Source organism: Staurois parvus, unplaced genomic scaffold (genome assembly GCF_062004578.1).
Source record: "Staurois parvus isolate SC_StPar_1 unplaced genomic scaffold, SC_StPar_1.0 ptg001466l, whole genome shotgun sequence".
Lineage (NCBI taxonomy): Eukaryota > Metazoa > Chordata > Amphibia > Anura > Ranidae > Staurois > Staurois parvus.
Window position 1 is genome coordinate 311,691 of NW_028319262.1, and position 17,201 is coordinate 328,891.

General features: G+C 46.3%; 1 protein-coding gene across 1 annotated transcript in view; it reads right to left on the minus strand.

Moving 5' to 3' along the window:
- Positions 1-344: 344 nt before the first annotated feature.
- Positions 345-17,201, minus strand: part of PTPN4 (protein tyrosine phosphatase non-receptor type 4) — a 209,816-nt gene continuing 192,959 nt past the window's right edge. The window contains exon 27 of the mRNA XM_089662397.1: positions 345-12,571. Coding sequence (XP_089518523.1) covers positions 12,488-12,571 — 84 coding nt within the window. The 3' untranslated portion in view covers positions 345-12,487. The remainder of the gene's footprint in view (positions 12,572-17,201) is intronic.

Genomic DNA, 17,201 nt, shown 5'->3' on the forward strand with positions numbered 1-17,201 from the left:
ATATCAACCCTATTACACACCTTTGTGTCATCAGCAAAAAGACATACCTTACCCAACAAACTGATCATAAAAACTGATCATTATAAGCACCCCTGTCAGTGTTAAATGGTTTGCTCTATCGCTGTAACTGCAGGAGAGCTTGTTCTGCTGAAAAAACAACAGACTTACTGGCAGGATTACCAGATTAAAATAAAAGAAAGCCTTAAAAAAAAAGAAAACTAATATTTGCTTTTGGGTTTAACACGACTTTAAATACTTTCCTTCGCCTGGAACAAACACACCGGCTGAAACACGCGTTGTTATGTGAGAAGTTTTTTTTTTTTCTCTTTTAATCTCGTGCTGTATAACATCCCAGAATAAACTCTTTATTTGCATTGTTGAGTACGGCAATGATATGGATTGGAAATGGCACCAATGAATTGCAGATCATTTGCATTGTTGGAAATAAATTAAAAAAAAAAAAAAAAAAAAAGATAAAACAAAAAAAGTCAAACATTTAAATAAACACTCAAAAAACAAAAAGATTGAACAAGACGGCGGTACAGGTAGACTCAAATTCATCTCAAACAAAACAAAAATCTCTTCTGCAATTTTATATATATATATATATATATATATATATATATATATATTTAGATTTTTTCCTTGAATCAGAAGTACATCCACAATTCAATGATTTCTCAGAAAGCTGTACATATAAAACACAATTTATCTCATAAAAATTCACATTTTCCTCCGTTCCTGGGATTCCTGAAACCAGCGATGAGCAGGGGGTAAGGGGCGGCAGTGAGGAGCGCAGGGTAGGGAGGAGCTGGTCTCTAAAATCGAAAAGTTTCAGACGCGGTTTTACGGTAATAACGGAAACGCCATGTGGGGGAGGCGCTGATTGCCCCCCCCCCCCCACCTCTCCCTGTAACAAGGGACTGCGGAAGTTTTGCGATGGATCGGAAGCGGAGGACGGGCTGTTCTATAACAAGTCAGAGCAAGTCAGAACAAGTCAGACGGGGGGGGGGGGGGGGGGGGGGGGGGGGTTTTGTGCGCTGTCATATTTAAGCAAAACTCCAGCCAAACTGATTTCTTTTTTCTGTGTCCCCACAGGTGAGATTTCCTTTCACTTCCTGACGGTTGTCACCAGGACAGGAAGTGAGGGGGGGGGAGCAATCTCACAGACAACAAGGGGAAGAAAATCTTTCCCTCTCCAAAATTCTACCGAAAAGGACTGAAGATGGAATTGAAGAGACTCGCACGCTGGGGCACTGTGTTTTTTTTTTTTCTCATACATTTAGTGAGGTTTTTGTACAGACAATGATTTATGCTTCTTATACTGGTACATAACATGTACATGGATGAACAACAACCGTGCGCAAGTGTTGGTGTGCCTGCATACAGCCGCATCCTGCAATTGATGTCTATGGATGCTGCAGCTGTGGCTCCCAGGGGAGGATTTTTCACAGGGGCTGTATGACCCCCCCCCCCCCATGCAAATCATGGCTTTGCCCAGGTAGCGCCTTAATTCCACCAAACCCCATCCCAGGCAGCACATACTCACCTACCCTGTGCTCCTCCCCGATTCCTGGAGCAAAACAAATCTCTGGTACTTGACTTTCTCCATGTGACAGCATTGGAGCTTTGTGATTGGCCTACTACTATCACATGGGGTGAGTCCTCAGCCTTGTGTAAGCTCTGATTAGAATGACCTGGAGCTCACACAAAACCACTTTCTTTTTTTCTGGAGGATGAACACAATGATGGGGGAGTTAAAGCAAAGGTGAGCATGTGCAGAGGGGGTTCAGCTTCTATCGTCAGCTTGTTCAATTAAAGTGTTACTAAACCCTGGACCCTACATTCACTATATCCGCTCTCCCCGGACCCTGCATTCACTATATCTGGTCTCCCCGGACCCTGCATTCACTATATCCGGTCTTCCCGGACCCTGCATTCACTATATCCGGTCTCCCCGGACCCTGCATTCACTATATCCGCTCTCCCCGGACCCTGCATTCACTATATCCGCTCTCCCCGGACCCTGCATTCACTATATCCGCTCTCCCCGGACCCTGCATTCAGTATATCCGGTCTCCCCGGACCCTGCATTCACTATATCCGGTCTCCCCGGACCCCGCATTCACTATATCCGGTCTCCCCGGACCCTGCATTCACTATATCCGCTCTCCCCGGACCCCCCATTCACTATATCTGGTCTCCCCGGACCCCGCATTCACTATATCCGGTCTCCCCGGACCCTGCATTCACTATATCCGGTCTCCCCGGACCCCCCATTCACTATATCCGGTCTCCCAGGACCCCGCATTCACTATATCCGGTCTCCCCGGACCCTGCATTCACTATATCCGCTCTCCCCCCGGACCTTGCAATTATTATATCCGCTCTCCCCGGAGCCTGCATTCGCTATATCTGGTCTCCCCGGACCCCGCATTCAATATATCCGGTCTCCCACAGTACAGAGAAATGGAATTATTTTAGTAAATATAAATTGCTAAATACCTTTTCTCATCAGCAGTATATAGCAGTCTTGTGACTTCTGTCAGTGTCCAGCAGAGCACTGGTTAAAGCTTGTAGGAGGAGTTTTCATTCTCCTCTGACTGTCCTATGAGGCTGCATAACCCCTGACCCTCTGTCCGGACAGTGCTGATTGGCCCTGCGCTGATCACATGCTCCCTCTCAAAGGGTTTAGTAACATTTTAAGTTTAGACAATAACACCTGGAAGCTTCTTGGTGTCTATGCACAGCTGCAGCAGAATTTGCACCCTCCAGTTTTAGGAAATAACCCCTAAAATGTTACTAAACCCAAAACCAAAAATGTGTTATGTTGCAGCTTACCAGTCCTTAGGCTTAGGATCCCTTCTTCACTTACCTTGTCCTGCGCTCCCGCGATGTCCCTCCTGCAGTGTCCCCTGTAATAACCTCCGGCCGATGCCGACATCTGTCTTCGGGTTCCGTTCCCTGCGACGTCGGGACGTACGGGGGATGGAACTGGCGGGACATTTGAAAGTTGTAAAAGCGACATTCACTAAAACAAACATTCCTGTATCAAACCATTTCACATACATTTTGTCCCGAGTGCTTTGTCCGGCGCCCTGCCTGCATTTTTACTGTTCTTTCTGCCTGGAAACTGAGAAACGTCCATGGCGTCCAAAAAGCGTCCCTTTAGGTCAGACGCGGTTTTAGAGCGGCTAGAGAACAGCGATAGTAAATCAGAACCACTTGCAGAATTGGGTGATAATGATTGGTGGGGGAAATTCCTCATCAGACACTGAAAACGATTCTGCGACTTTGCTCAGCGATGTGCGAACTTGGCGCTCTATTTCACATTTCAGTGTTTTTGGTTTGATTATATTATTGAAATAAATTTATTATAATTATATTATTATTTTTTATGATTATTTATTAAATTATAATTTATGATTTCGTGTTTCAAGTTTTATCCTCCCCGGGATGTTTACTAGACTCTTGTTCGGACAGATTTCAGGGAGTTATTCCTAAAAATGACAGGCCTACAATAATAAAAATACATATTTCCATGCAAAAAAGTACCGCTTTGAGCACAGAAATACTGACATAATCAGACCGCTAGGGAGGTTACAATCACAAAAGTCACAAGGTTGTAGTATCTTTGGCTGCAACTTCAGGGCTGAAGTCGCAAAACATCGAAGTCGCGTCAAATCACAATGCAAAGCTGCAATGGAAGCGATTTTGGGGGTCACAGCGGCGTGAACGGAGCCTGAATCCATTTACATCTGTGCAGCTGCATTCTGCATGTAGGGCAGCCCATTCATTTCAAAGGCGAAAGAACTCCCCGGGCGGTTTTATAAAATCAAGCCACACCAAACCGCACGGTTCTGCGACACCAGGTGCTTTGATGCGTGCAAAAGTGCGCTGCGGTTTCCCCTGCGTAGGGGTGCCACCTAGGGATAGCTGTGTGCAAATACAACTCGCTTAGGAACGCCCACTCCTCCAGACTTGACACCCACCCTCCAAGGTATTTAGATAATTGCATAACACCTCCCTGGGCGGCACAGTGGCTTAGTGGTTAGCCTTGCAGTAATTGGGTGATGGGTTCAATTCCCAACCATGGCGCCTCCTGCATGGAGTTTGCGTGTTCGCGTAGGTTTCCTCCGGGTACTCCGGTTTCCTCCCACACTCCAAAGACATGCTGGTAGGTTAATTGTCCTAGTTTAATCCCTGGCCATGTGGGATCTCCTGCATGGTGGGGGTTGGGGAAAGACCTGGCAACCTATCCTGTAAAATAATTGCTAAGAGAATTCATGGAAAAAAGTCGCTTACGAGTGACAGTCCATACGGGTCGGATACGACTGAATAGATAGATAACACCTTCCACTGCTTGCATCAGGCCTGGGGGGCCCTTGAGAGGAGCACTGAAGCAGGGTGCTGAGATGTTTTCAGTCCAGCACCCTGCCAGCCCCTTCCACCAATCACGATCTGCCTGCATTGTATAGAGAAGCACAGAGACGCAGTGATGACATCAGTCAGTCTAAAATATGGGATGTATTACAAATAGAAGGGTTTTATTAAAAAATATCATCAGCATATCGATGAGGGAGGTTGTGATGAACCAAAAGTAAAGTATATGCAGATTGAAAACAAAAAAAAAAGAAAGTTTTGGCTGGACACACAGTTAATAATAAACACACGTCAGCCCCATACCTCAGTATGAAATGTAGCCAATCGTTTTCTTTAGTGCGTTTACAAACTCCTGGTGAAGGAGAAGAAACGCCCCAGCGTGCGAGTCGCATCGGCACTCCTGCTCAGTATGAAGCCCGGTGATAAGAGGACCCGTCGCATACAAATGTCGCAGCAACTCTGCAGACCGAGCCACGGCTCAGCTGATTGGAGACCGCGCCACGGCTCAGCCGATTGGAGACCGCGCCACGGCTCAGCCGATTGGAGACCGAGCCACGGCTCAGCCGATTGGAGACCGCGCCACGGCTCAGCCGATTGGAGACCGCGCCACGGCTCAGCCGATTGGAGACCGCGCCACGGCTCAGCCGATTGGAGACCGAGCCACGGCTCAGCCGATTGGAGACCGCGCCACGGCTCAGCCGATTAGAGACCGCGCCACGGCTCAGCCGATTGGAGACCATGCCACGGCTCAGCCGATTGGAGACCGCGCCACGGCTCAGCCGATTGGAGACCATGCCACGGCTCAGCCGATTGGAGACCGCGCCACGGCTCAGCCGATTGGAGACCATGCCACGGCTCAGCCGATTCGAGACCGCGCTACGGCTCAGCCGATTCGAGACCACTCCACGGCTCAGCCGATTCGAGACCGCGCCACGGCTCAGCCGATTGGAGAACGCGTGCCGCAGTCTGCCAAACCGCTGCATCGTATGAAGGTGGGAGATCCCCCAAAAAGCTGAACCTGTGATCTGGAACATTCTACAGACAGACGTATACATATATATATATATCTAGTTGAATATTTAAAAGTGACAGGTCTACCAGGCTGCGCAAAGGAAACAAAAAGAGAACACAAGGCCGGCTGGACTGGAACAGAGAGAGCGCGACGATTAAACGTCTGACACCGACATGCTGGACGATCGGTTAGAAAATATCGCAACGACAACAGACAGGTACAACCGAGCTCGGGATCGACACAGCGATTGTGAAAGATATCGGACGGCCCGAACGGGGCTTTGAAGTATACCGGGGGTGGAAATGAAGAATTAAAGGCCAACTCCACCTGAGACCCATATGTATGGTAAGGTCAATGAAATGTTGGCTTCTTATATGTCCAGGGAACTCCAGCAGTCAGATCTCCCCACCGGAATTCCTGTTTTCATCCCTCATGACACCGAATGAACTGTTTGTGAGAAGGTGACATCTTCATTATGGACTGGGAAGGGCAGGCACACAAAGTGCTATGGGGAATCTCACCAATGTGGGAGGTGCAGAGAACATGGGGGGGGGGAATCTCACCATTGTGGGAGGGGCAGAAAACATGGGGGGGAAATCTCACCATTGTGGGAGGGGCAGAGAACATGGGGGGAATCTCACCATTGTGGGAGGGGCAGAGAACATGGGGGGGAATCACACCATTGTGGGAGGGGCAGAGAACATGGGGGAGAGAACATGGGGGGAATCTCACCATTGTGGGAGGGGCAGAGAACATGGGGGGATCTTCCCATTGTAGGAGGGGCAGAGTACATGGGGGGGGAATCTTACCATTGTGGGGAGGAGCAGAGGCACAAACTGCTGTGGCAGGGGCAGAGACACACACTGTTGCGGGGAACTCTCACCATTGTGGGAGGGGCAGAGACACAAAATGCTGTGGGGAATCTCATCACTGTGGGAGGGGCAGAGAACATGGAGAGGGGGGAATCTCATCATTGTGAGAGGGGCAGAGAACATGGAGAGGGGGGAATCTCATCATTGTGAGAGGGGCAGAGAACATGGAGAGGGGGGTAATCTCACCATTGTGGGAGGGGCAGAAAACATGGGGGGGGGGAAATCTCATCATTGTGGGAGGGGCAGATAACATGGGGGGGGGAATCTTACCATTGTGGGAGGGGCAGAGAACATGGAGGGGGGGGGGAAATCTCACCATCATGGGGAGGAGCAGAGACACACACTGTTGCAGGAAAATCTCACCATTATGGGAGGGCGGAGACACAAAGTGCTGCAGGGAAATCTCACCATTGTGGGAGGGGCAGAGACACAAACTATTGTGGGAAATGTCATTGTGGGAGGGGCAGAGACACAAACTATTGTGGGGAAATGTCATCATTGTGGGAGGGGCAGAGACACAAACTATTGTGGGAAATGTCATTGTGGGAGGGGCAGAGACACAAACTATTGTGGGAAATGTCATTGTGGGAGGGGCAGAGACAAACTCTTGTGGGAAGCATTGTGAAATGGGCAAAGACACAAAGTGCTGCAGGGAAATCTCACCACTGTGGCAAGGGCAGAGACACAAACTGTTGTGGGAGGGGCAGGTACAAGCTGCTGTGGGGAAATCTCACCAATGTGGGAGGGGCATTAATACAAACCGGTGCAGGGAAATCTCAGTATTGTGGGAGGGGCAGAGACACAAGCTGCTGTGGGAGGGGCGGCTAAAGGTGCTGCGGGGAAATCTCACCAATGTGGGAGGGGCATAGATACAAACAGGTGCAGGGAAATCTCACCATTGTGGGAGGGGCATAGATACAAACAGGTGCAGGGAAATCTCACCATTGTGGGAGGGGCAGAGACACAAACTCTTGTGGGGAACCTCACCATTGTGGGAGAGGCAGAGACAAACTGCTGTGGGGAAATGTATTTGTTCAAGTCTCTAAGAGATATAAGAAGCTTGAAGGGATTTGGCCTACTACAACCTACCCAAAGCTGAAAACAATCAGTTTAGGACCATTCCAAGCCCAATCCAGTAGATGACGTTCTATGAATGAAGCATAAGGGTTGCTAAAATTATTCACAGCTCCTGAATCCATAAGTCCTCATATGAGGGCAGGAAATGAGACATTTATAATCAGAGGGCACAGCTTTCCTCTATGGGGTGACAGGACAGGAAGTCCGCCATGCACTGGCTGTCATTTTGAGGTCATGGTTCTTAAGGATGGAGTTGGTCTTTAAATTCTAACGTTTCATCATAGAAATTATTTAGACCAGAAATGTCTTATAAACAAAGGGGGTGTGGCTACATGCGTCCATTGGACGGGTACACTAACGGGACGCAGCAATCCTGGAGGTGAGCACACGGCTTCTGTGATCTGTCCATACGTGTCCCGACTGAAATGTGTATCTGACATGGACTAAGCGTGCCATGTCAGCACCCCAAACTTGCCTTTCTGAAACACGCTGCATTGCAGGACCGGCTAGGAACTGACCGCTACGGCCGTGGTTCTTCACGTTTCTTTGCTTGGACCCACAGAGTCAAGAAAGCCATAGAAATGAGCTGGCACCCTGACAACATAATTCTACCATCCAACATATGATACAATTCTCACCTGACCAATGTTGCCTATCCCTTGATTAATTTGATCAGAGGCACTTGCTCAGATAAATCTGCCATTGGAGATGCCTGTGCAGATAAATCCACCATCGTAGGTCTCGCACAGATAAGTCCACCATCGGAGGACTGTGCACAGATAAGTCTACCATTGGAGGCCTCTGTACAGATATGTCCACCATTGGAGGCCTCTGTACAGATAAGTCCACCATTGGACGTCTCTGCACAGATAAGTCCACCACTGGATGTCTCTGCACAGATAAGTCTACCATTGGAGGCCTCTGTACAGATAAGTCCACCATTGGAGGCCTCTGTACAGATAAGTCCACCATTGAACGTCTCTGCACAGATAAGTCCACCATTGGACGTCTCTGTACAGATAAGTCCACCATTGGAGGCCTCTGTACAGATAAGTCCACCATTGGAGGCCTCTGTACAGATAAGTCCACCATTGGACGTCTCTGCACAGATAAGTCCACCATTGGACGTCTCTGCACAGATAAGTCCACCATTGGACGTCTCTGCACAGATAAGTCCACCATTGGACGTCTCTGTACAGATAAGTCCACCATTGGACGTCTCTGTACAGATAAGTCTACCATTGGAGGTCTCTGCACAGATATGTCTACCATTGGACGTCTCTGTACAGATAAGTCTACCATTGGACGTCTCTGTACAGATAAGTCCACCATTGGACGTCTCTGCACAGATAAGTCCACCATTGGACGTCTCTGTACAGATAAGTCCACCATTGGACGTCTCTGTACAGATAAGTCCACCATTGGACGTCTCTGTACAGATAAGTCCACCATTGTACATCTCTGTACAGATAAGTCCACCACTGGAGGTCTCTGTACAGATAAGTCCACCATTGGACCACCCATCTCATACGAGACTCATCCTAGGTGGGCCCACTCACTGCACATGATATTTAGTGAAATGTATCAACCAAAAGGCAGATGTGCTCCTCTCAATGTTCTTGGAACTCTGGATAAAATAAAGAATGACCTATATGATGCAGCCTGTCACGATCATTGCCGTTTTTGTTTCACTGCCTGTTGATCCTGCCAGTAGATCCATAGTTTTTGAATTCCTTTTAAAGGGCCAAGCTGTCCAGTCTACGTGTCAGTTACAGAGATACACCATATAACACTGACAGGGGTGCTTACAACAACTTTTATTCATATTGTTAAACGATAAATAACTTAAAAAGCTTTAATTTTTTTTAATTTTTCTCTCACTTAAAGGCCATGTAAGACTCCCCTGACAACACTGCTGTGTGAATGAACAACCTTGTCACCCTGCTAAAGAAAAGAAAAAAAATAACTGAACTACTGGCAGGATCAACAGATAATAAAACTATGCTACAGGTGGACTCAGGACCAGGGGCGGACTGACAACTCAAGGGGCCCCCGGGCAAGAGGGGATCATGGGGCCCCTGTGTCCTTGTCCAAACTCAAAAAAGCCTATGAAAAAGGTACCAGGGGCATCTCATGGGGCCCCCTACTGACCCTGGGCCCTCGGGCAGTGCCCGAGTTTCCAAATGGTCAGTCTGCCCCTGCTCAGGACAACAAAAACTGGTGTCACCCCTTTACACCGGTTGTTGGCATTTCGGTGGGCTTTTTTCTGCGATTCCACATATATACATAGAGCTAGCTGTGCTGTTTTGTGTTGGGAGCACTGTGACTGCACTGTCACCAAGAACTCACAGTTACTGTTGATGATCAGGAGACATAATATTGGGCTCCTCTTCATTTGATCACTGGACCAGCCAATCACAGTGATTACATGAACAGGAAAGCCCCTGTAATGCTTCCGGTGTCATGTGTTCTTGAAAGGGCATGGAGATGGAGGATGGACACAAAGGGGTTAATGTAACGTGACAGACTGCATTATATATGTACATTTTTCTTATTTTGCACAGATTTCCACGTCAAGAGATCTGCGTGTCTTCTACATCGTATACTCCTACCTCACAGGTCACATCATTTAGGGACTCTAAAAGTTGCCGTTTTGGGTCCCAGGTAGCAGGGAAAGAGCCTTCATGCAAATGAACAGAACTGTAGCCGTATGTGAAGGTGCAGCAGTGAGCGGTGGTGCCTGATAGACTATCGAGGATGCAGCCAGCTCTCTGGACGGTAAACACAGGACAGGGTGTCGCTGCACCATCAGCAATTGATCAGTTTCTGACACCATGAGCACCCTCTACAAGACATCCTGCCCTGTTTAAAGCTGAACTCCGGGATTGTCCCAAAATGCTCCCATTCTGTCTTTTCCTGTTATATCAGGTTAGATTTAAAAAATGAACATAGTTTTACCGTAAGTTACCCTTTTAATTTTCATATGCAGCTATGCCCGGGCACAGTGAGGAGGGAACGATGAAGCGCTGACGCCACTTCCTTTTACTGTTCATACTACAATTCCCATCATGCAATGGGAATAAGTGCATGCTAAAGACATAAATGTTGGTGGGTTTGTGACAGGCATGAAACACCAGTGATCTCCTGACCTGTCTGTCAAGGTATGATGGCATGGAGGGAGGGACAGTCTAAAGTCTTCTGGCCTTTCAGTCGAGGTATGATGTCATGGTGGGGGGGACAGACTAGAAGTCTCCTGGCCTGTCCAGTCACGGTATGATGTCTTGGTGGAAGGGATGGACTAGAAGTCTCCTGGCCTGTCAGTCAAGGTATGATGTCATGGTGGGCAGGACACAGAAGAAATCTCCTGGCCTGTCCAGTCACGTTATGAAGTCATGGAGGGAGGGACAATCTAAAGTCTTCTGGCCTGTCAGTCAAGGTATAATGTCATGGTGGGGGGGGGGGGCAGACTAGAAGTCTTCTGGCCTGTCAGTCAAGGTATGATGTCATGGTGGGGGGGACATACTAGAAGTCTCCTGGCCTGTCAAGTCACTGCCATGGAGAAAGGGACAGTCTACTGTCTTCTGGTCTGTCAGTCGAGGTATGATGTCATGAAGGGACAGTCTAAAGTCTCCTGGCCTGTCAGTCGAGGTATGATGTCATAGTGCGCAGGACACAGTAGAAGTCTCCTGGCCTGTCCAGTCACGGTATGATGTCATGGAGGGACAGTCTAAAATCTCCTGGCCTTTCAGTCAAGGTATGATGTCATGGTGGGGGGGGGGGACAGACTAGAAGTCTCCTGGCCTGTCAGTCAAGGTATGATGTCATGGTGGGCAGGACACACTAGAAGTCTCCTGGCCTGTCAGTCAAGGTATGATGTCATGGTGGGCAGGACACACTAGAAGTCTCCTGGCCTGTCAGTCAAGGTATGATGTCATGGTGGGCAGGACACACTAGAAGTCTCCTGGCCTGTTAGTCAAGGTATGATGTCATGGTGGGCAGGACACACTAGAAGTCTCCTGGCTTGTCAGTCAAGGTATAATGTCATGGTGGGCAGGACACACTAGACATCTCCTGGCCTGTCAGTCAAGGTATGATGTCATGGTGGGCAGGACACACTAGAAGTCTCCTGGCTTGTCAGTCAAGGTATAATGTCATGGCGTGAGGGACAGTCTAAAATCTTCTGGCCTGTCAGTCAAGGTATGTCATGTACGCAGGACAGACTAGGAGTCTGAGACGCCTGGGTCCTCCCACTACAGCAATATAATGACCCCTCTGCTATTAATAATGAACTATACAGGGTAAGTAACATGACCACAGGACTGGTGGCTTGGGAAAAGAGGCATGGTGGCCCCCCAGTCTTTCATTCAGGATATTAGGAACACTGAGCCCTGGAAATGCTGCATTCAAAACAGATTGATCAGTGGCTGCGGCTTTGTTTGCAAAAAAAAAAGATGACATCTATTAAAGGTAAGAACTGACATTTATAATACTGATTAGGAATTTCTGCCCGGAGTTCAGCTTTAATGCACACTGCACCTTGATCAAAGGATCCTGCAGGCTCATGATGCAGTAACGTTTCCTTCAGTTCATGCATACTGGACTTTCTCCCAAAGCTCCCGGTACATCCAGTGATCATGTATGGTCGTACTAAAGGCCAGCAATACATCCTACAATGCAGAGGGCGATGATCTCAAGCCTTGCTTGCTGCCAGTGGGGTGACTGCTTCGGACACGTATCATAGTCTAGGCGAGTCCTTTCCCGAGAGGCCAGTGGTATCGTTTCCCCCAATGGGGCGTACCTTTTCATCTCCCTGGCGGCGGGATCGTGGCACAAGAAGAAGCAAAGCTACAGAAACAAAAAAAGTCATTCAATTTGTTCTGAGCAAAGCAGTTCATTGAAATGTTTCTTAAAAATAAAAAGGGAAAAAAAAATCGTCTTCCAAAGCAAAGAGAAATGTTGAGTTTCAGAAATTCTATTATTTTCTGTTTGTTTCAACGTAAAGTGCAACAGTGCTGAATTCTTTAAAGTCCTTCCGAATCTCCTTGACTTGATCGCCACGCCCCTGGGGCAGGACGAGCGGGCGAGGACTCTTCGATCCCGGCTTGGGGGAACGGGCGTCTTCGTTTTGATGTTTCCTCCTCTATTAATGATGTGATGTTTTTGGAGACTTTACGATCCCTTCTTCATATACCTTCAAGATGGCTTCACACACAAAGCGGTACTGGCTCTGCCAAGGAGAAGAGGAAACTGTCCTTCACTGTGACCATTACAGGGGCAGAAGGATGAACATGAGCAAAGGCAAAGGGCCGGGCTGTAGTCTGATTACATCAGCATGAATAAAACTTTATTGTCCCTGACAAGGAATGCAGAACATTCGCCCAGACCCGTCTTACTTACGTGTGGTTCATCTAAACATGGTTCAGAGAATTCTCTACGACTATGCTCTGTTTGGGTGAAATGCACCAGAGTGAGGTGGGTCTGGCAGATCTTCTGTATTCTTTTCTAGAACAATAAAGTTTTATTCACGTTGAATCATAAGGGTGCGGCCAGTCCCTTTGCTTTTGACAGTTGGGGAGCATGGATGGGCTCCATTTGGCTGGCACCAGTGTCCCCAGATGTAGGCAGACCTTGGACTAAGGCAACCCATAGATGAGTCAGGCACATATTTTGTTCAACCAGTGGACTGCATGAACAAAAACTGACTTGATTCCCCCATCCACACACTCCATGTGGATGGGGGAATCCTCCCTGCTAAGCCTTAATATTCTGACAGCAAGACTTCCCTGCCATCAGAATACACTGATCATTGTTACAGGCTATAGCCTGCAGTGCTGATCGAGCGGAGAAAATCCAACATGGTGGTTGTACAGAAGACTTCTGTACAACCTCCCTGCACATACATGGACTGAAATTCGGTTGATACCCGTTGGAGCGGCCAAATTTTGATCCACATACAGCTGGCTTTAGTACCTCTTTTGGGTGTAGTGATTACTAACAGTTTGGGGACAGTGTGTAATGAAAACAAACCTTCTGTGCTCTGCCACACACTAGACAAAAAATTCAATCAAATTTGGAACTGCTGTGTACACCAATAATGTGTCCCCACGTCAACCCGTATTTCTCAAACCATAAATAGTGTCGCGCTACTCCCAATGTAAAAAACAATTCAGTGATTTATAATAAATTCATCCATACCAAACATAAATTACTCACAACAAATCCAAACGATTACCCATCACTCAATTAATTACAGTGTTGTAAAAATAAATCCAGAAATGTATATAGGAGTCCCAATCACAAGTTCATTTTGATAAATCCAATCCAATCACAAATGTACCTGTGCCAGTGATCCACCATTAACACATATGGAATGCTCGGCAATCCGGGACTCCCTCTCCTCATTGGCTGCGACAGCAGCGGGAGCAATTGGCTCCCGCTGCTGTCAATTACATCCAGTGAATTTGACAGGTACCCGCTCCCACTTCCGCTGCGATCGCCTAGGTGATCGGAAGCAGAAGTTGTCCTCCCCGTAGTCTTCTGGGGCACGTAATTCTCAAAAAAGAAAAGAGTCCTTCAACGGTGCAGTACCTTTTATTATTAATTGTAATATTCATTTATTATAGCTTATTTAATTATCATTTTTTTTTGTTTTAAAAAATCAATAATAAAAAGTTACTGCGCTATTGGAGGCCTCTTTTCTGCTTTGAGAATTGTTAGTTGCACAGAGGGTTGCCTATAATTTAAAGAGGACCTGTCGACCAACCAGAGACACTGGAGCCTATGACAAGCGGAGGAGACACCAGACTATGGACAAATATATTTTTATAGGTCTATTGGTCAGGTGGGCAAGCATTCTACAACTCAATTAATAACCTCCTATTCTGTGAACCCACCAAAAAGTCACACTTTCTCCCTAGAAAGTATACTATATTAAACCTTTTTGTGAAATAATATCTATAAAATAAATAAATATACATACAGATAAATAAAGTTAAATAAAGTCCATAAATCTTAAAGTGTCCAATTCAACAAAAGTCCCACATGTGCCCAAAAAAGTCCAAAGATCCAAATTTCCATCCAGAAAGAAGGATTAACTCCTATTAATCCAATGATACCTCAAAATAAGAAATATACACCATAGTGTAGGGCAAGCATTCTATATGAAGTTGGTCGGTGGACCACAGACACGGATACTTTTTTCGATTAAATGAACATGGGATCTTTCTAAATTAACTTATAAATATTTTTTTATGAGTATATAAATTTCTGGATTTATTTTTACAACATTATAATTAATTTGGAATGCGCTGTGAATTACTAAATATACATCTATAATCAAAAGTCCACATAAATAAAGTCACTTCAAAATTAGTGCACAAAAATTTTTCTTCAAAATTGGTGCAAAAAATATATATTTTGTATAATTGAGCTCATAATCCACCACCAGAAGAAATAAACTCACCAGAGCTTTTTGCTGATTAATTAAAACCAGCAAAAACGCTGTTGCTCTGGGAGCAGTGAAGTATCCAGGTGGCAAAATCAATACTCTGTATTGAAGAGGGATATCCAAGATTGGGAGCAATACTCTGCAACAGAAGCATCAAACCAGCACCTGGGAACCTTTTATTAAACGTATCCTCCAGTCCTAGTCAAGGAGCCACACTCGGGCCGCTCCGTGAGGACGTAATTTGTGACGAAACGCGTAGGGAAGACCCTGGATGTCGTGACGTCAGGACGTTCCCTGCTGTCTAGCGGAGGTATCCGTGGTAAGCGGGTTTGCTCGCTGATTGTAATCTGATGGTATTGCTGACTGCCTATCATGCTGGTGTCGGCGTGACACCTTATTTGTGAGTGTTTTACTTACTTTTGGTTAAATATGATGTTTTAAACTCGCTGCACCATCATCCTCTTTCTTTATTCCCGAGTGTGGCTCCTTGACTAAGACTGGAGGATACGTTTAATAAAAGGTTCCCAGGTGCTGGTTTAATGCTACTGTTGCAGAGTATTGCTCCCAATCTTGGATATCCCTCTTCAACACGGAGTATTGATTTTGCCACCTGGATACTTCACTGCTTTTTTGTGCACTAATTTTGAAGTGACTTTATTTATGTGGCCTTTTGATTATAGATGTATATTTAGTAATTCACAGCGCATTCCTATTTTTTGTTTGTATTATTCACCTTGATTGAGGTTTAAGGTTTGCTGCGGTTTTTTGTATTTATTTAATTTTTGGCGCTTTTTCTTTCTTTTTTGATTATAATTAATTGAATGATGCGCAGTTGTTTGGATCTGTTGTGATTCGTTTGCGTTGGGTTTTGATGAATTTACTATAGATCACTGAATGATTCTTTTATAATGGGAGCAGTGCCACAATATTTATGTCAAATCAATAAAAAAAGACCTCAGCGCCCAGGACCTCCTTCCCGACACACTTATCCACGTGAGATGCTGCTGTGCATAGGCATAAAACCCCAAAAAAATTTTTCAACTAAAAACAGCGCAAAACACACCAGAAAGCAATCTGTAAAATACCCAACCTATAAGTAATATTAATGCAAAATATTACAATTTATATATAAATGTCAAAAAACAAAATAATTTGTGGCACATACAAAAAACAAAAAAAGTCCAGTGACATGTCCAAAAAAAAACGTCCCGTGATAAAAAAAACAAACTTATATTTTCATAAATTTCTTCAGTGCCAATAATAGTCCTTCCACCATCCACCAGTGCAAAACCAACATGAACCGCACTCACCAGATAATTGGTGAGTATAACGCCTTTCAGGATTATTAAGGGCTCCTGGACCCCCTTTTTAACCTCCAAATATTGCCTCCTCTAAAACATAGAAACCTCCTCCGATTCCTCCGCTCACCGACTCCACCAAAATTCAGGAAGAAGAAAAACCAAATAGCGTGATACCGTTATGACTTTCAATCTTAATAAACTTTAAACCAGACCACTCACATTTTAAAAGATATTAACCAGCATTTTATTGTTGTAATAACGATTTTCCATAGATGGTCCATAGAAAGTCTTGAGAACGCCCTGTGGGTGGGGCGAAATGCGTTGACGTATTTCCGGCTGGCCGTCCCGGCGTCCGACGTCATTTCCGGTGAAGTGGAACGCACGCCGAGCGGTGCGTTCCAGGGGCCATCTTGCCTAGTGGAGGAAGCTGCTTCTGAGGTCTGTCATCCTGCTGTGTTACCTGGCTGTGGGGTCTTACTAGAAGATCTATGGAAAATCGTTATTACAACAATAAAATGCTGGTTATTATCCTTATAAATGTGAGTGGTCTGGTTTAAAGTTTATTAAGATTGAAAGTCATAACGGTATCACGCTATTTGGTTTTTCTTCTTCCTGAATTTTGGTGGAGTCGGTGAGGGGAGGAATCGGAGGAGGTTTCTATGTTCTAGAGGAGGCAATATTTGGAGGTTAAAAAGGAGGGCCAGGAGCCCTTAACCACTTCCCGACCGGCCGTTGCATATAAACGGCCGGACGGTGGCAGTGCAGGGTCGGGTGGCCATTTATGAACGGCCTCCCCGCACCCTGCTTGTGCGCGCTCCCTGGGAGCGAGCAGCACCGCGATCCGGTGCCCGCTGTGTCCTCTGGACACAGTGAAACACCGATCGTCGGACGGGACCTCTGTGCGAGGTCCTGATCATGTGATCACTGATTGGCCAATCAGTGATCATATGCAAAGTAGTAAGCAAGATGTCACTTGTGACATTATTGCTTACTACGTCTGAAATCTGTGAATGATCACAGAGGTCACATGGTACAAGGCTATTCACAACAGCCTTGTGCCATGTGACAAGCTGTGACCAATCACAGCTCACTCAGTACTTCTCAATGAG